The following is a 16867-nucleotide window of genomic DNA, read 5'->3' as shown; positions in this document are numbered from 1 at the left end:
AGAGTACTATATAGAGTACTATGCTATAAGCAGCGCGCGGCCTGGGATGTCACTGTAGTAGTGTATGTACGAAGACTGAAATAGTGAAGGGTAGCAGGTTTGCTGCGCAAGTGTGGCAAGTTCTGCCTATTTTTCCTTTCCTAACTTCAAGATTCAGGAAAACACAAATACAACACTCTGGATTCAAGCTCTTGCTCCAAAACCCTATACCCAGATCGTCGTACAGACATAGCCACATATTGCTTTTCTTTTCTTTTCTTTTTTCTGTTTATTCTCAGGTGAGTCAGCTCAAGCTTGGGTGAGTTTTTTTTTTAATTTACATTTCCTTTACAGGTGTAAACCATTGACACCTGGCCCCAAGGTGATTTTTTTTCTTTTCTTTTCTTTTCTTTTTTTTTTAATTGAGGATCTTTCCAGCTTTAAACGTCTCTGGAATTCTTTCTGCCTGAACACACAGAGTTTTTGCAGGACTTTGCTCAGCTTGGGTCCCTGCCCAGCTGGTGACTCCGCCTGAGAAAAGTACTACCTAAAGGCCTAGGACTGAGAAGTTCTGGGAGTCAGATGGAGATGGGCGGGCTGGTGGCTGTGGGGCCTATCTTTACATCCAACACTCCCTGGCTGTAGGGACTTACATTACTTCATAATCTCTTTCAATTTTTTTATTTTTTGGTGCCGGTAATGAAATGGAACTTGAACTCAGGTCCTGGGCACTGTCCCTTAGCTTGAGCCACAGCTCCCCTTCTAACTTCTTGCTGCTTAATTAGAAAGAAAGAGTCTTACAGACTTTCCTGCTCAGGCTGGCTTCAAACCTCAGCACTATAATCATAATCCTAGCTAGTCAGGAGGCTGAGATCTAAAGACTAAGGGACAAAAAAAAAAAAACAAGCCAAAAGTGCAGCTGTGGCTCAAGTGATAGAGCACTCACTTTGAGCAAAAGAAGCTCAGGACAGTGCCCAGGCCCTGAGTTCAAGCCTTGGGACCAGCACAAAAAGAAATTTTAAAAATTAGCTGAGCATCAGTGGCTCATGCCTATAATCCTAGCTACTCAGAAGGCTGAGATCTGAGAATCACAGTTCAAAGACAGGCCCGGCAGGAAAGGCTGTGAGACTCATAAACCACTAGAAAACTGGAAGTGGCTCTGTGGCTCCTGTGGCAGTGCGCTCACCTTGAGCTGAAGAGTGCAGGGACAGCGCCCAAGCCCAGAGCTCAAGCCCCATGACAAGAAAGAAAGAAGGAAAGAAGGAAGGAAGGAAGGAAGGAGGAAGGAGAGAAAGAAAAGAAGGAAGGAGAGAAAGAAAGAAGGAAGGAAGGAAGAAGGAAGGAAGGAGAGGAAGGAAGGAAGGAAGGAAGAAAGAAAAGGAGAAAGAGAGGAAGGAAGGGAGGAAGGGAGGGCTGGGCAGGTGGCTCAGTGGTAGAGTGCTTGCCTCACATGCATGAGGCCCTGGGTTCCATTCCTCAGCACCACATAAGCAGAAAAAACCAGAAGTGGCGCTATGGCTCAAGTGGTAGAGTAATAGCCTTGAGCTGAAGAGCTAAAAAATGAATAGGACAGGGCTGGGAAGGTGGTTCAGTGGTAGAGTACTTGATTTGCATGCATGAGGCCCTGGGCATACGTGAGGACCTGGGTTTGATTCCTCAACACCACATAAGCAGAAGAAGCTGGAGGTGGCACTGTGGAGGTGGCACTGTGGCTCAGAGCTGAGGGACACCACCTGGGCCCAGAGTTCAGGCCCCCATGACAAAAAAAAAAAAAAAATAGGACATACAGGAGGGGCAAAGTATTGAGCTCAGAACTTGGTTTCTAACATGAGGTCCCTATGAAAGAAAAAAATAGAAATGACCAATTATAGGACTCACAGCCTAAAGCTTCTCTGTGCTCAAAAGCTAAACCCCTTAATGGTGGGCTGCCTCCAAAAGACACAGGAGCCCGTCAACTACATAATGAGCCAAAGAAGAAAGCAATTATCCCAGAATCATAGTGATACATGTGGTATATGTGATATAGTACCAACATCCCACAGTGTATGGACGGGAGTGGGGCCCAGTTCCCCGTGCTACTGTTGAGGCCTGGCAGGGTGACAGCAGTGTTGTAGCATCTGGCTTCGATCAGGTGAGACCTGTATTCTCACTACCCAAATCCCATCCTTAGAGAAGCAGGAGGTAGACCCTGACACTGGCGATTGCACAGGCAAATCTCTTCCCCAAAACTTCAACAGCATCAAAAACTGGGCAATGATCATAACCCAGACATTAAGTTCACTTCAAAACAATGATCAAAAGGCGGCTGGGATCCCAGGATCTTGGTTTGAAGCCAGCCAGGCAGGAAAGTCCATGAGACTCTTATCTTCAATTAACCAACCAACAAGGCCAAAGTGAATGTGTGGTACAAATGGTAGAATACCAGCCTTAAGTGAAAAAAGCCAAGCAAGAGTGCAGGGTTCTAAGTTTAAGCCCCATTAAAACAACATACACATATACACTAATAAAGCCTCACACACTTGCTGGGCAGAAATTCTGCCACTTGAGTCACACCTCAGCCCTCTTTTGCTTTTAGGCTGATTTTTCAGATAGTCTCAGGTTTGTTTTTTTTTGGGTCCGGTTATGGGGCCTGAACTCTGGGACTGGGTGCTGTCCCTCTGCTCTTCAGCTCAAGGCTAGCACTCTACCACTTGAGCCACAGCACCACTTCCGGCTTTTTTCTTTGTGCTTATATGGTGCTGAGGAATCGAACCCAGGGCCTCAGGCTTGCAAGGCAAGCGCTCTACCACTGAGCCACCTTCCCAGCCCCTAGTCTCAGGTTTTTATCGGGGCTAGTCTAAGCCTCAGACTACAATCCACTGGATGATCTCATTCCTCATACTGGGAACTAAGCCAGAGGTTAGGTGGTATTATGGTCAGAATTGTCCCCCACATCCACCCCACCTCCATGAAAAACTGAAGGCCTACCCTCGTACCTCGGTGAGGCCCCATTAGGAGATAGGGTCTCTAGAGAAACTGCAAGTAACCATGAGGTGGTTAGGATGACCCGGATACAACAGGACTAGTTGTCTATTTCAATAGGGGAGTATTTGGATCCAGGAAAACCCAGAGGGAAAACAACGTGGAGGGTGGAGGCAGAGGCTGGTGTGGCCACAGGCCCAGGGATGCGGAGGCAGGAATGAGCTCTCTAGAGCCTGGGAGGGAGGGAAGGAGGAAGACCTGGATCTCAGCCAGGCAGCAAACAAAGCCCTGTAGCCCTGGGCAGTCCTGTGCTCCCGCCCCAGGATGACCACACAAGAAAGTCTAAGGTTACATGCTGCCATCTGATCTTTACTGAGGACAACCCAGGTGGTAGAGCTTCGAAGCTTAGCACATCTGGATGAACACCTGCTTTATCCAGGATGTGGCCATCACGGCAAAGCCTGGTCCCCAGTCTCCCTAGCCAACACAAAGACAAGCCAATCTGCCAGAGCACCAGGAATTTATTAAAACACTTCCCATCCCCCAAGCACACCAAGCAGGCCTGTTCTCCATACAGGACCCCCCTCCCCGCCCCGTGGCTCCTGGCAGGGCAATCAGAGCCAGGCTGGGGGCACAAGGGATGGGGTAACAGAGGTCAGAGGCTTCTGGCTGGAAGTCCTGGATCCTCAGTATAAAGGGAGGGAATAGAAGGGGGAGAGGGGAGAGAAGAGGGTCAAGTGGAGAGCAGGCTGGGGGAGGGGGGACCACAAGACACCATAACTAAAAGCATAAAACCAGCCCTTGAGATGAAGCTTGTCCTGCGTAGAGGACCCACGCATGTGCGTGCACGCATACACACACACACACACACACACACACACACACACACACATACACATACACATACATGCACAAGACAAAATGCTCTTGGGACAAGGGGTTGAGTCCCAAAGGAGGTAAAAATTGGGAGGGATCAAGCAAAAGCTGTCATGAAGCCCCATGCTTTACCAGCCAGGGCAAGTTTTGGGGTTGTTTGTGGGGTTTTGGTTTTTTTTCCTCTTCAAAGGGGAAATTTAAAAATCTACAACAAATCATGCCGAATACGTTAAAAGCGATTAAAACCCCCTAGACTTTTCCCTCCTCACCTGAGCTACACCCCCCCCCAAAAAAAAGCTAAACAATGAATAAAGAAACATGCCCAGGTCAGGTCTCCCCACCCAGATACAAGTCCCGTAGTGGGAAGCTATATACAAGGACAGTCTAGGCAGTCCCAGCTGCCAGGATTGATCTGTGAGAGCTGGGCACGGAGGGGACCAGGGTAAGGACCCACCCAGGGGAAGAACAGGTTGCCAAGGACAAATTTTAAAAAGATCAAAGATGGGAGCAGATGGTGGGAGATGTTGGGGGCCCTGCGCAGCAGCAGACAGGGCACCGGGGAGCTGTCATCATTGCTGCTCCAGGTAGGCAGACAAGAGCAGCCCTGGTGGCAGGAAGTCCAGATGCCGGTTGCTGACCTTCATCTGTCGCCGGCCCTCCAGGTCAGCACCTGTGGTCAGCACAGCCGGAATTTAGAAAGAAAGAAAAAGCCAGGAGCTGATGGTTCACACCTGTAATCCTAGCTATTTAGGAGGCTGAGACCTGAAGATCAAAGATCAAAGCCAGCCAGGGCAGCAAAGTCTGGTCTTGAGACTTTTTTTTCTTGTCAATTCAGGGCTTGAACTCAGGGCCCAGGCACTGTCCCTGAGCTCTGTTTGCTCAAGGCCAGTACTCTACCACTTTGAGCCTTTCCAGCTTTTCTGGTGGTTAATTAGAGATAAAAGTCTCACAAGGACTTTCCTGCCCATGCTTTGAATCATGATCCTCACATTCTCCTGCGGGAGTCCAGCTGACCTGAAACTCTTATCTCCAATAAACCACCAAAAAGCCTAACGGGGAGAGTGACTCATGTGGCAGAGTACCTGCCTTGAGAAGAAAAAGCTCAAGGATAGTGCCCAGGCTCTGAGTTCAAGCCTCAGTATGGGCACACACACAAAATAAAATAAAGGACCGGGGTGCCGGTGGTTCACACCTGTAATCCTAGCTACTCGAGAGACTGAGATCTGAAGATCATGGTTCAAAGCCAGACCGGGCAGGAAAGTCCATGAGACTCTTTTTTTTTTGTCAGTCATGAGGCTTGAACTCTGGGATTGGGCGCTGTCCCTCAGCTCTTCAGCTCAAGGCGAGTGCTCTGCCGCTTGAGCCACAGCGCCACTTCCAGTTTTCTAGTGGTTTACTGGAGACAAGAGTCTCACGGCCTTTCCTGCCCAGGCTGGCTTTGAACTGTGATCCTCAGATCTCAGCCTCCTGAGTAGCTAGGATTACAGGCGTGAGCCACCAGCGCCTGTCTTCTCTGAGACTCTCATCTCCAATTAACTACCAGAAAACCAAAAGTGGCGCTGTGGCTCAAGTGGTAGAGCGCTCACCTTGAGCTGAAGACCTGAGGGACAGCATCCAGGCCAAGTTCAAGCCCCAGGACCAAAAGAAAAAAAAAAAAGATAGATAGATAGATAGATAGATAGATAGATAGATAGATAGATAGATAGATAGATAGATGGATAGATAGATAGATGAATGGAAAAATCTCAGCATATAGAGATGCTGGGGACCCTCATTTGGGCTGCCAGCTGGCACTCTGGGTCTGGTTGGCCCAGATTCCAGGTTCGATTCACAAGAACCATTCATACTCCCTGGTTCTCAATTGGTGGCTCATTTCCTTCTCTGCTGTCTCCTGTCCCTCTACAGACAGGGACACTGAGATGTGTCCCAAGGCCCAGTAGACTTAGGAGTCTGACCACATGTCCAGCCTCCTCCTGGGCCTTCTTACCTCCCAACCGTCTCTGGGTCTCTTCTCCCAACTTAGGTAGAATCCTGGGCCCACCTTCCTCATCCCACCGCAGGCCATTGTTTTCGCTGTTTCCTCTGCCTGGAACCTTCTTCCCCTCCTCCCCATCTTGCTAGGGCCCTCCCTTTTCTTGTCCAGGCCACAGCTTGACCCCTGTAGAGAAGCTCCCACTCTACCAAGCTCTTCCATTCTCAGTCTTGGGGAACAAAGACAGGCGTAGGGGTTACATCTTCCATACAAAGAACAAGGGAGGGACCATCCTGGGTTGCATGGCAACTGTCTCCTTGGCAACTCCAGGCAGGAGGCAGACACAGGTGTGGGAAGCAAGGACCAGCTGGGGCACCTGGTGCTAGCACGGGCAGAGCTCATCAGAGGAGAGTCCTGAGAGCACACTGCATTGTAAACGTGTACAGGCTACAGAGGGAGATCTTCTGGTGGTCCTGGGGATGGAATCTATATGTTAAACGTCCTGAGAGACTGAGGCCCACCATCTCACGTCTGATTTGGGAGCGCTTCGCACCTTGGCTTTGTCTTTCCACTGGGGGATGTCTCCCTCACAGAGCCCTGGAGCTATGGATTGAGGGATATCTGTACCCTTGTCCCGCTGTGTCCTTGAGGCCTCCTAGCATGGGGCCAACCACATAGGGAGATTCGGATGAATTATAGAGTCTCATTGCTACCCTTTCCCCAGAAGTCTGAAAAATAAACAAACACACACACACAGACCCTAGAAGAGCCTTGTCTCTGCTACCCGGGCTGGAGGGGGTCAGCTGGGCTGAGGGGGGGCATACTTACTGGCTGAGATGAGGTCCATGTACTGGCAGACGGCGTGGAGCAGGAGCCTCTCAAAGCTGTGGAGGAACAGCCATGAACAGCCAAGCCAGAGCGGCCATGGTGAGGAAGAACGTGCTGCCCCTCCCTGAACCCCACTACCTATTGTCCAGCATGGCCGTGTACACAGCCTGGGGGGACACAGAGAAGAACCGCAACAGCCGCTCCTCCCAGCTCTCCAGTGTTTCCTGGGGAAAAGAGAGACCAGGTCAAGCCACTGCGGGTGCCCACTACCTAGCCTCCCTAATACCTGAGGCAGACTCAAGTTCAAAGCCCTAGGTTCAAATCTTACCACTGACACATCGCAAATGAGTACCCGACATCTTTTCTTTTTTTTTTGGCCAGGCCTGGGACTTGAACTCAGGGCCTGGGCACTATCCCTAAGCTTCTTTTGCTCTACCACTTGAGCCACAGAGCCACTTTCAGCTTTTTCTGTTTACGTGGTACTGAGGAATCGAACCCAGGGCTTCATGCATGCAAGGCAAACACTCTACCACTAAGCCACATTCCCAGACCAGTACCTAACATCTGTAAGCCAATACCTTCTGCCTAGTGGACTCCTATACACCCTGCAATGCCCACCTTCCTTGTCCTTCCTACACAAAAGGGCAACTCTTGCTTTGTAGCTAAAGTCCTGCAATCTGATCACCTTGATCCATTTGCCACTGTCGCTTACCATATGACCACCTGCCCTGAGGAACCTCCTTTTGCCTTGTCTCCAAGTGAGAAACTGACATGAAAAAGGGTCATCAAGAAAGCCCATGCCAGGCTGGGAATGTGGCTTAGTGGTAGAGAGCTTGCTTAGCATGCATGAAGCCCTGGGTTCCATTCCTCAGTACCACCACATACACAGAAAAGGCTGAGAGTAGGGCTGTGGCTCAAGTGGTAGAGCATTAGCCTTGAGCACAGAGAGGCTCAGGGACAGCGCCTAGGACCAGAGTTCAAGCCCTAGGACTGGTTACTGGTTTTTAAAAAAAAAAAAAAAAAGGCCACGTAAGGTCTGGCACTTACCATGGGGATGCGGCTCCGCTTCAGCACGGACCTCAGCCTGCGGCTGATGCGCTGGAAGCACTCGTGGGGTGTGTATGCTGGGTCCTCTGTGGGAGCCCAGAGTCAGGGTCACAGGCCAGGCCTTCCTCTATGCCTTGCCCAATGCCTGGCCCTACCCACCACAGGCTCCACCCACCGGTGACTATACCAAGCCCACATCAGGCCCCGCCTCCTGTCTTGGCCCCACCCCTATAGTGGCCCCGCCCACCCAGCTATTAGGACTGTATGCCTCACCTCCTGCCGCGGCCCCGCCCACCGCGGCCCCGCCCGCCGCGGCCCCGCCCCCGGGCGGCCCTCACCTCGACGCCGGTCCTCCCCGCGGCCCGGGCCCCTCCTCCTGGGCTTGCTCTGGCCCTCATTCTCCAGGTAGCGGAGCACGCGCTCCTGCTCCTCCCCTGAGCGGTTCATGAAGTCATTCCAGACCTGAAAGTGGCAGAGATCAGAGGGCCATGAATCTCAGGACCTCGTTTTCCCCACTTGGCAATGGTAAGCCAAGTCGTTGGAAGTCTCCTGTGGACATTGGTGCGCACCGACCCCACTAGAAACCCGGGGCGCCGAACCCGCGTCAGACCCGAGCTCGGCAGGCAGGGCCAGTATACACGCAGGTGCTGCGGTCGTGTGGGCCAAATGCTCCTGAGGTCATTAACTCCAGTGTGGGAGTGGGAGGGGGGGGGCTGGGAACTTCCTGGGGCGTCTGCGGGGTCGGGGCAGGGAGGGAGACTGAGGCTGTCATCTAGACGCCGCTGGGAGGGGCTCCAGAAGAGAGATTCCAACATCAGCCTGGCAGGAAGTAAGCACATGGGTTCCCTGCCCAAAAGGGGGGCAGTGAGGGGCCCTGGGCCTTACCTCCACATAGGTGGCATTGTTGCAGGCCTCCGCAAAGATGCCCGGGGCTGCAGGGAGGGTCAGGTCCCCGTCCTCCAGACCTGGTGGACCTCCATCTGCTTCCATCAAGGTCAGGAGGTACTGAGCTGGAAACAGATGTCATCGGGCTAGGAGGGGCCTTCAGGGTCCCCATGACCATTCTTCCTTCCTGTCTACATAGCTTCTTCTCCTCTCCTTTCCCATCCAGCCTCTAGGCCCTATCAATCCAGCCTTGTTGAACTCCTATACATCCTTTGAAACCCTAGGTCTCATGCCCCAAATACTCTCTGGCCAAGTCCTGATGCAGTAAGTCTACGGATTGTCAATGCTTGGTATTTCCTGCTCGCATGCCTTGAGCTAGGCAGCCAGCTTATCTTTGGGCAACCAGTAACACAAACTTTCCTAGGGGGGAGGGGGCAGGGAGCACCCTCCCCCCCCCTTCCCCTCCCTGACTTACTGTTCTCCAAGCGCTGTAGGCTTTTCCGCCCCTTGGCTTTGGGCACAAGGTCTGAATTCCGCACAGCCTGGTTGATGAAATGTTGCTTGCGCCTGGAGGCTGAAAGTCTCTTCACCTGGGAGCTGGCTAGTGGGGGCAGGCAGCCCTGAAGAGGCCTGTGGGCAGAGGGGGACCACCCTCAGAATCAAGGTCAGTTTGATGGGGGTCCCTCACTGCCCGCTTGGCTTCCCCAAAACTGTGAGAACCGACACCCAGGAGGCAGGGAGAATTGTGATAACAGATTGAGAAACTGAGGCTAGGCAAAGGGAAGACAGCCAACGTCCTAAAGCAGGCCAGTGGACAAGAACAGGAGGCCCATGGGCCCCAGGACTTGAAGCCTAGCCTCTCTTGGGAGGACCAAGCCATTTGGCTATATCCAGCTCTCCCACCCTGGGCACCAGGTAAAGTAGAACACAGCCCCCAGGTGCTCCAGAGCCCACCTGCCAGGAGCTCCAACCTCCCCTGCAGAGACCCCAGGAGCCAGGCCAGAGCGGGGCTGCAGCCAGCGGCTCCTCAGAGCTCCTCCCCCCTGGGAGGCTAATCTGCCCTTCCATTAGAGCAAATTTAATAATTGTGGGGATGAATTAGCTGGTGCTGCCAATTCCCCTCCCCCCCCTCCCCCCGCCCACACACACCTAAGGACCAAAGCAGCCTGGGGAGAGAGGCAAATGTAGGAGGGGGGGCGGGCTTTTGGATGGAAACTTTGTTTATTTTTTTCTGTGCTGGTCCTGAGGTTGAAACTCAGGGCTCAGAGCTTTTGTGCTCAAGGCTAGCGCCCTGCCACTTGAGCCACAGCTCCACTTCTGGCTGTCCTGGTGGTTCATTGGAGATAAGAGAGTCTCATGGACTTTCCTGCCCAAAGCTGGCTTGGAAATGTGATCTTCAGATCTCAGCCTCCTTTGGGTAGCTGGGATTACAGGGGTGAGCCACAAGCCCACCAGGCTACATGGAAACTTGGCTGATGAGAAGAATCACTAAGATCTGCTTGGCTGACCCCCACAACCCTCAAGCTACAGACTTGGGGCTCAGAAACGCCCCACTTCCTGGGCAGATGGCAGACTCCAGGGTCTGAGGTACCCCATGTTCCACCCCCACATTCTGACTTCACCCTCTGCTCCATCCACAAGCCACTCTGCTAAAAGTCAACCCAGGGCTTTTGCACAGTGGGGCCATCATACCTGACACAGTGGATTAAAAAATAATAACTGCAGGGCTAGGACAGTGGCTCATTCCTATAATAACTCCTCCGGAGGCTGAGGTTGTGAGGACTGAGGTTCAATGCCAGTCCCAGTACAAAGTCCTTGAGACTCCATCTCAATAAATACAAAAGGCGGGCTGGGAAGGTGGCTCAGTGGTATAGTGCTTGCCTTGCATGCCTGAGGCCTTGGGTTTGATTCCTCAGCACCACATAAGCAAAAAGAAAAAAGCCGGACGTGGCGCTGTGGCTCAAGTGGTAGAGCGCTCGCCTTGAGCTGAAGAGCTGAGGGACAGCGCTCAGGCCCAGAGTTCAAGCCCCACAACCGACGGAAAAAAAAAAAAAAATAACCAGAGTAGGAAGGAGCAGAGGTGGCCAGGCGCTGGTGGATCTCGCCTGTCACGTCCTAGCTGCTCAGGAGGCTGGGATGGAGGATTGCAGTTCAAAGGCAGCCTGGGCATGAAATTCTGTGAGACTCTTATCTCCAATAAACCACTCAGAAAACCAGAAGTGGTGTTGTGGCTCAAGTGGTAGAGCGCTAGCCTTGAGCTTGAAGAGCTGAGGGGCAGCGCCCAGGCCCAGAGTTCAGTTGCCATGACTGACAAAAAAAACAAAAGAGAAAGGACCAGAGGTTTGGCTTAAGTGGCAGAACACCTCCCTGGCAAGCACAAGGTCCTGGGTTCAAACCTCAAGACTGCCAAAAACCATTAACTCAAAGTCAGCAGAGGGAGGAAGGGAATGGGGGGGTGGGATAAGTGGGAGAAAACAAGGCGGGGGGAAACAATGTTCAACAAGAATTGTACTTATTTCCTTATTTAAGTAACTGTACCCCTCTGTACATCACCTTTACAATAAAATAAATATCTTCTTAAAAATTAAAAAAGTCAGCAGAAGAAGGCTGGGTCTGTGGCTTAGTGGTTGCCTAGCAAGCATGAAGCCCTGGGTTTGATTCCTCAGTACCACATACAGTGGTGCTGTGGCTCAAGTGGTAGAGTGCTAGTCTTGAGCAAAACAAGCTCAGGGACAGTATCCAAGCCCTGAGTTCAAGACCCAGAGCTAGGGGGAGAGATGGGGGAGCCAGCACAATAGAACATTCCACCATCCCAGCCATCTAAAAACTTGAAGACACAAATTATAGATGTATGTTCATAACATCATAAGCAAGGCACCAGTGGCTCACACCTGTAATCCTAGCTACTCAGAAGGCTGAGATCTAAAGATTGTGGTTCAAAGCCAGCCAAGGCAGGAAAGTCCATGAGACTCTGCTCTCCAATGAACCACCAGAAAACCAGAAGTGGAGCTGTGGCTCAAGTGGTAGAGCTCTAGCCTCAAGCAAAAAGCTCAGGGACAGCCTGGCAGCGGTGGCTCAGGCCTGTGATCCTAGCTACTTAGGAGGCTGAGATCTGAGGATCATGATTCAAAGCCAGCCCGGGCAGAAAAGTCCGTGAGACTCTTATCTCCAATAAACCACCAGAAAACCGGAAGTGGCACTGTAGCTCAAATGGTAGAGCATTCACCTTGAGCTGAAGAGCTGAGGGACAGCACTCAGGCCCAGAGTTTAAGCCCCAGGACTGACCAAAAAAAAAACGCTCAGGGACAGCACCCAGGGCCTGAGTTCAAGCCCCACGATGCACAAGAAAAAATAAATAAATTTAAAATAGGAACAGATGCAGAGAAGCCTGAGTCAGACCTTCACTGGACAGCTTCACAGAACCAGCTGACCACGGACCCACCGTCCAGAGTTCCAGCCCTGGGTTTTAATACTGCCTAGAGTGTTCCTTACTCTGCTCTGTGTGTGGGGAGTAAAACTTACAAGAGACTGGGAGCCTGGAAAGAACAATGAAGAGCCAAAATAGCCAAACACCCACTTGCTTCTCCCATGACAGAGAGCTCATCCTCACGCTAACACGGATGAAACTTCAGCACTGCAACCCCAACCTCCCTGGTCCCCATCCTCAGGCCCCACAGCTATGTGTGTATGTTAGTGGGGGGGGAGGGTTGTTGTGGTTGTTGTTTTTTTACCAGTCCTGGGGCTTGAACTCAGGGCCTGGGCACTCTACCACTCGAGCCACAGCGCCACCTCTGGCTTTTTCTGCTTATGTGGTGCTGAGGAATCAAACCCAGGGCTTCATGCATGCGAGGCAAGCGCTCTACCACTAAAGACACAGTCTCAGCCCAGACCACACAGCTGGAGGACACAGCTAGGCAACCACAGCCAGCCTCTCCCCACTCCACCCCTGCAGCTGAGCAGGGCTGATAATGCAAAGCCACATCCCCCCCTCGAGGATTCTCTGGCTCCAGTAAACAAGGCTCTCCCCAGAATAATCTGATCGCGTGTCTGAGCCGCTCTGCTTCCCTCAGCCTGACCCCCAGGCCCCTGCTCCAGCACCCTCTGTGGCTCCCCAGTGCCTGAGGAGGCTCCTCCCTGGCCTGGAACCCCTTCCCCCAGCATGGGGGGAATGGAGTGGGGGCCACAAGCACCCCAGAGCTGAGAGTACAAGTCCCATGATCAAATCTAGCTTGTTAGACTCCACTCAACCTTCAGATTCTAGTCAAAGAAACATCTGGCCTTCGGACTCAGAGTCACCGATTCCCTCTCTGCAGACAGGAAGTGGGGCACAAAGGGGAGATGCAGAGAAGAGGAGGAGACCAATTGGTGTCATATGGCTGAAACTAACTGGCTGGGGGACAGCTCCAGGTCAGCTCTACCCCAGGGCCTTTGCACATGCTAACCTGGCACTGTTCCTAGCTTAAATGCTGCTTTATGTCCAAATGCTACCTCCCAGGTACCATGGTCACGCCCCCCAGCTGGTCCAATTGGCCTTATTCAGGCTTAACCAGTTGGCACCTGAGCCAGCTGGACTTTCCTCTCCTTGTTTACTCCTTGCTATTGCTGGCTGGTTTCCTAGACCCTGGGGAAGAAGCCAGTGGTTGGAATCTGGGTCCAGCTGGTGTCCCTTTGAGATTCCCCAGCAGACAAGGCATAGCAGGGTATGTGGGGGGGGGGGGGGGGGGGGGGAGGGTCATGATAGGTTTCTTGAGTGAATAACTAAACTCCTGTTTACACTACTCCAGCCAATGAATCCACTATTTATAAAGCAGTGAAACAGGGCCACAGACCAATGATTCCTGAAATCCTCCAGGCCTCAGAAAATGCCTACACCTGTGGCTCACACCTATAATACCAGTTACTTGGAGGCTGAGATCTGAGGATTGAAGTTTGAAGGCAGCTGGGACAGGAAAGTCTGTGAGACTCATCTCCAAGTAGCCACCAAAAAGCGAAAATGGAGTAGTAGCTCAAGCGGTAGAGTGCTAGCCTTGAGTGGGAAAAGCTCAGGGACAGCACCTAGGCTCTGAGTTCAAGCTCCAGGGCCAGCACACACACACACGCACACACACACAAAATGCCTAGCTCCAGGGCCAGCACACACACACACACACACACACACACACACACTGCCTACACTTTAGAAGTGACCAATGCCCACGGAAGGGAGGCAGGATAATGGGGAGAAAGATGCCCAGCGTGCTCCTTGAAAGCCAGACACCAGTGGTTCACACCGATAATCCTACCTACTTAGGAGGCTGAGAACTGAGGATCGTGATTTGAAGCCAGCCCGGGCAGGAAAGTCCATAAGACTCTGATCTCCAATTAACCACCTAAAAACCCCAAGTGGGGCTCAAAGTAGTAGAGTGCTAGCCTTGAGCAAAAAAAAAGAGCTCAGGGACAACACCCAGGCCCTGAGTTCAAGCCCCACAACTGACAAAAAAAAAAAAGCTCCTGGGAGCTTAGGCTTGGGGCCGGGGGCTGGCCATGTCCCTGGCAAAACCCCACCTTCTTCCCCTCCAGACAGAAGAACCCACTTCCCCATGCTGAAGAGCTAGAGGTGACTCAGCGGGTAGCAGACGGGCAAGGCAGGTAAACACCCAGGAGAGGGCCACAAGGAAGTAACCTAGCGGGTGTAACCCTAACCTCACCAACATTTTTACAGATTTAGCACTTCCGGGATGGGGTGGGGGGGCAGTCAGTGCCTAGTGGGGATGGTCAAAGGCCCTAGAGCATCCTCTGAGCCAGGCCTGGAAGAGCACATGTAATCCCAGTACACAGGAGGCAAGGTGGACACAGGAGGATCTCAAGTTCAAGGCTAGAGCTAGGGTCCCATAAAGACTATGTCAAAACGCCACAAAGTAAGTAAATAAGAAAAAGGCAGGCATCCTCTGTCTTGATCAGTGTCTGGCCTGAAAAGGCCACTTAGGTTTCTGGTAAAGACCTGACAGAGCTGGGCGCTGGTGGCTCAAGCCTGTCATCCTAGCTACTCAGGAGGCTGAGATCTGAGGATCGAGGTTCAAAGCCAGTCCGGGCAGAAAAAGTCTGTGAGATTCTTATCTCCAATAAACCACCAGAAAACCGGAAGTGGCACTGTGGCTCAGTGGTAGAGCGCCTGCCTTGAGTTGAAGACCTGGGGGACAGCGCCCAGGCTGAGTTCAAGCCCCATGACGGACAAAAAAAAAAAAAGACCTGACAGGTGTACTACCAAAACAATAATAATAAAAATCACACTGGCCACAGAAAAATGGAGTGCTAAAACCATTTCAAAGTAACCCTAAAAGGGCAGAACATTTGGGAAAATCATGAAAGGCAATCATTGAATTTAAAACCCTCCACTGAGGGCCAGTGGCTCACACCTGTAATCTTAGCTACTCAGGAGGCTGAGATCTGAGGATCAAGGCTCAAAGCCAGCCCAGGCAGGAAAGTCCGTGAGACTCTTTATCTCCAAGTAATCCCGGAAAACTAGAAGTGGAAGTGTCACTCAAGTGGTAGAGCACTAGCTTTGAGTGAAAGAGCTCAGGGACCAGGCCCAGGTCCTGAGTTCAACTCTTGAGTACCACCAGCACATACACACAGAAACAAAGCTGGGCTCCGTGGCTCACACCTGTAATCCTAGCTACTCAGGAGGCTGAGATCTGAGGATGGACATTCGAAGTCAGGCCAGGCAGCAAAATCCATGAGATGTTTTATCTCCAACGAACCACCAGAAAAGCAGAAGTGGAGCTGTGGCTCAGAGTGGTAGGGTGCTAGCTAGCCTTGAGTGAAAGAGCTCAGGGACAGCCGCCAGGTCCTGAGTTCAAGCCCCACAACCAACCAACCAAAAATCCCTCCCATTCACTCCGCACCTTACAGAGCCAGGTCACTGTCCACTCAGAAAAGCCGTCGTGGGTGCGACCCACTTAACAGAGGGGGAAACTGAGGCATGGACAAGCAGCCCAACCCTCCCAGGGCCCACAGCCCCTTAGACAAGCCCAAGTGGATTCCCCCCCACGGCCCCGGCAACACGGTGGAGCAGAGCGGGTCACGCAGCCCTGCGCCCCACCACGCCCACCCCGGTCCCGCCCAGGCCCCTCTTCGCCCCATTTTATCTGGGAATTTCCCCAGAGGGGAAACTGAGTCCCATCTGCCAGGAGGGACGCGACGCGGGGTGGGAGGTGGGCGCGGGGCACCGGGGCCCGGGAACCGACCCGAGGCGCCCAGCACGGGCAGGGCGGTCGGGAAGACCCCTGAATTCTGGGGGTGCCACCAGCGAGTGGGAAGGGGAAGCCGGGGCGGGGAAGGGCGGAGGAGACGCAGGGAGGAAGGCGATCACCCGCCCCGGGCCCGCGACACGAGGGCACCCCCAAACCCCCGGGAGGACGGCGCCCCCAACCCACGGCGGAGAGGGAGGGGCGCGAGGAGGGAGACCCCGGGCCCGGGCCCGCGGCGGGAGCGGAGGCCCAGCCCGCGCCGCCCCCCGCCCCGCGCGGCCCCCGCGCCCCCGCGCGCGCGCTCACAGCCTCCGCGGGCCGCCCGGGCCGCCCCCCGCCGCCGCCGCCGCCGCCGCCGCCTCCGGGCCGCCCTCCGGGTCCTCCAGGGCGACCATGGCGCGGGCAGCCGCGACGCCGCGCCCGGCTGGGCCTGCTGGGGCCTGGCAGGAAGTGACGGCCGGCCGGGGGCGGGGCGCGGGGCGGGGCGCGGGGCGGGGCGCGGATCACACACACACAGACACACTGACACACAGACACACAGACACACCGAGATCGGGGTGGCCCCGGGGAGCCGGTGATCGCAGTCCCCACCTCTCCCTCTCGGCCTCCGGGGTTTTATTCAGTTCAACGAATGCGGGTCGCTGGGGACTCTGGGGTGATCCGAACTGGGGGGGGGGGGGAAGATGGGGGGGGCTGATGAGGGCAGGGCTGGGGCCTGGGGCGTCTAAGAAAGGCCTGTGAGAGCCCGGAACTCAGAGAGCAGCGGGTGCAAAGGCCCTGGGCTTAGTGCGCCCAGTGATTGACAGGTCGTGTGTGTGTGTGTGTGTGTGTGTGCACGCGCACGTGCAGAGGGTGACAGACACAGAACTTCCTCAATTGATGTGTACAGCAGAAAATTGAACCATGCCATAGGATCTAGAACCGCTCCTCTGGACCACAAGAAGTTGTGGGAGGGTCTGGGAAGGTGGCTCAGTGCTAGAGGGCTTGCCTTGCATGCATGAGGCCCTGGGTTCGATTCCTCAGCATCACATAAGCAGAAAAACCAGCAGTGGCGCTGTGGTTCAAGTGGTAGGGCGCTAGCCTTGAGCTG

At 53.5% G+C, this 16867-nt stretch overlaps 1 protein-coding gene across 1 annotated transcript; it reads right to left on the bottom strand.

The window, feature by feature from the left end:
• Nucleotides 1-3997: 3997 nt before the first annotated feature.
• On the bottom strand, nt 3998-16205 carry R3hdm4 (R3H domain containing 4). The gene is made up of 8 exons (XM_042697205.1): nt 16084-16205; nt 9024-9178; nt 8549-8673; nt 8002-8125; nt 7664-7749; nt 6755-6840; nt 6617-6672; nt 3998-4486 (listed from the first exon to the last, which is right to left on the bottom strand). Exons 1-8 carry the CDS (start codon nt 16170-16172, stop codon nt 4386-4388), a joined length of 822 nt encoding a protein of 273 aa, XP_042553139.1. The 5' UTR covers nt 16173-16205; the 3' UTR covers nt 3998-4385.
• Between the last annotated feature and the right edge of the window lie 662 nt (nt 16206-16867).

This window comes from Dipodomys spectabilis, unplaced genomic scaffold (genome assembly GCF_019054845.1).
Source record: "Dipodomys spectabilis isolate Male_0828 unplaced genomic scaffold, ASM1905484v1 ptg000215l, whole genome shotgun sequence".
Taxonomy (NCBI): Eukaryota; Metazoa; Chordata; class Mammalia; order Rodentia; family Heteromyidae; genus Dipodomys; species Dipodomys spectabilis.
The sequence above is the reverse complement of the archived record's forward strand: the minus strand, read 5'-3'. Positions and strand labels throughout refer to the sequence as shown.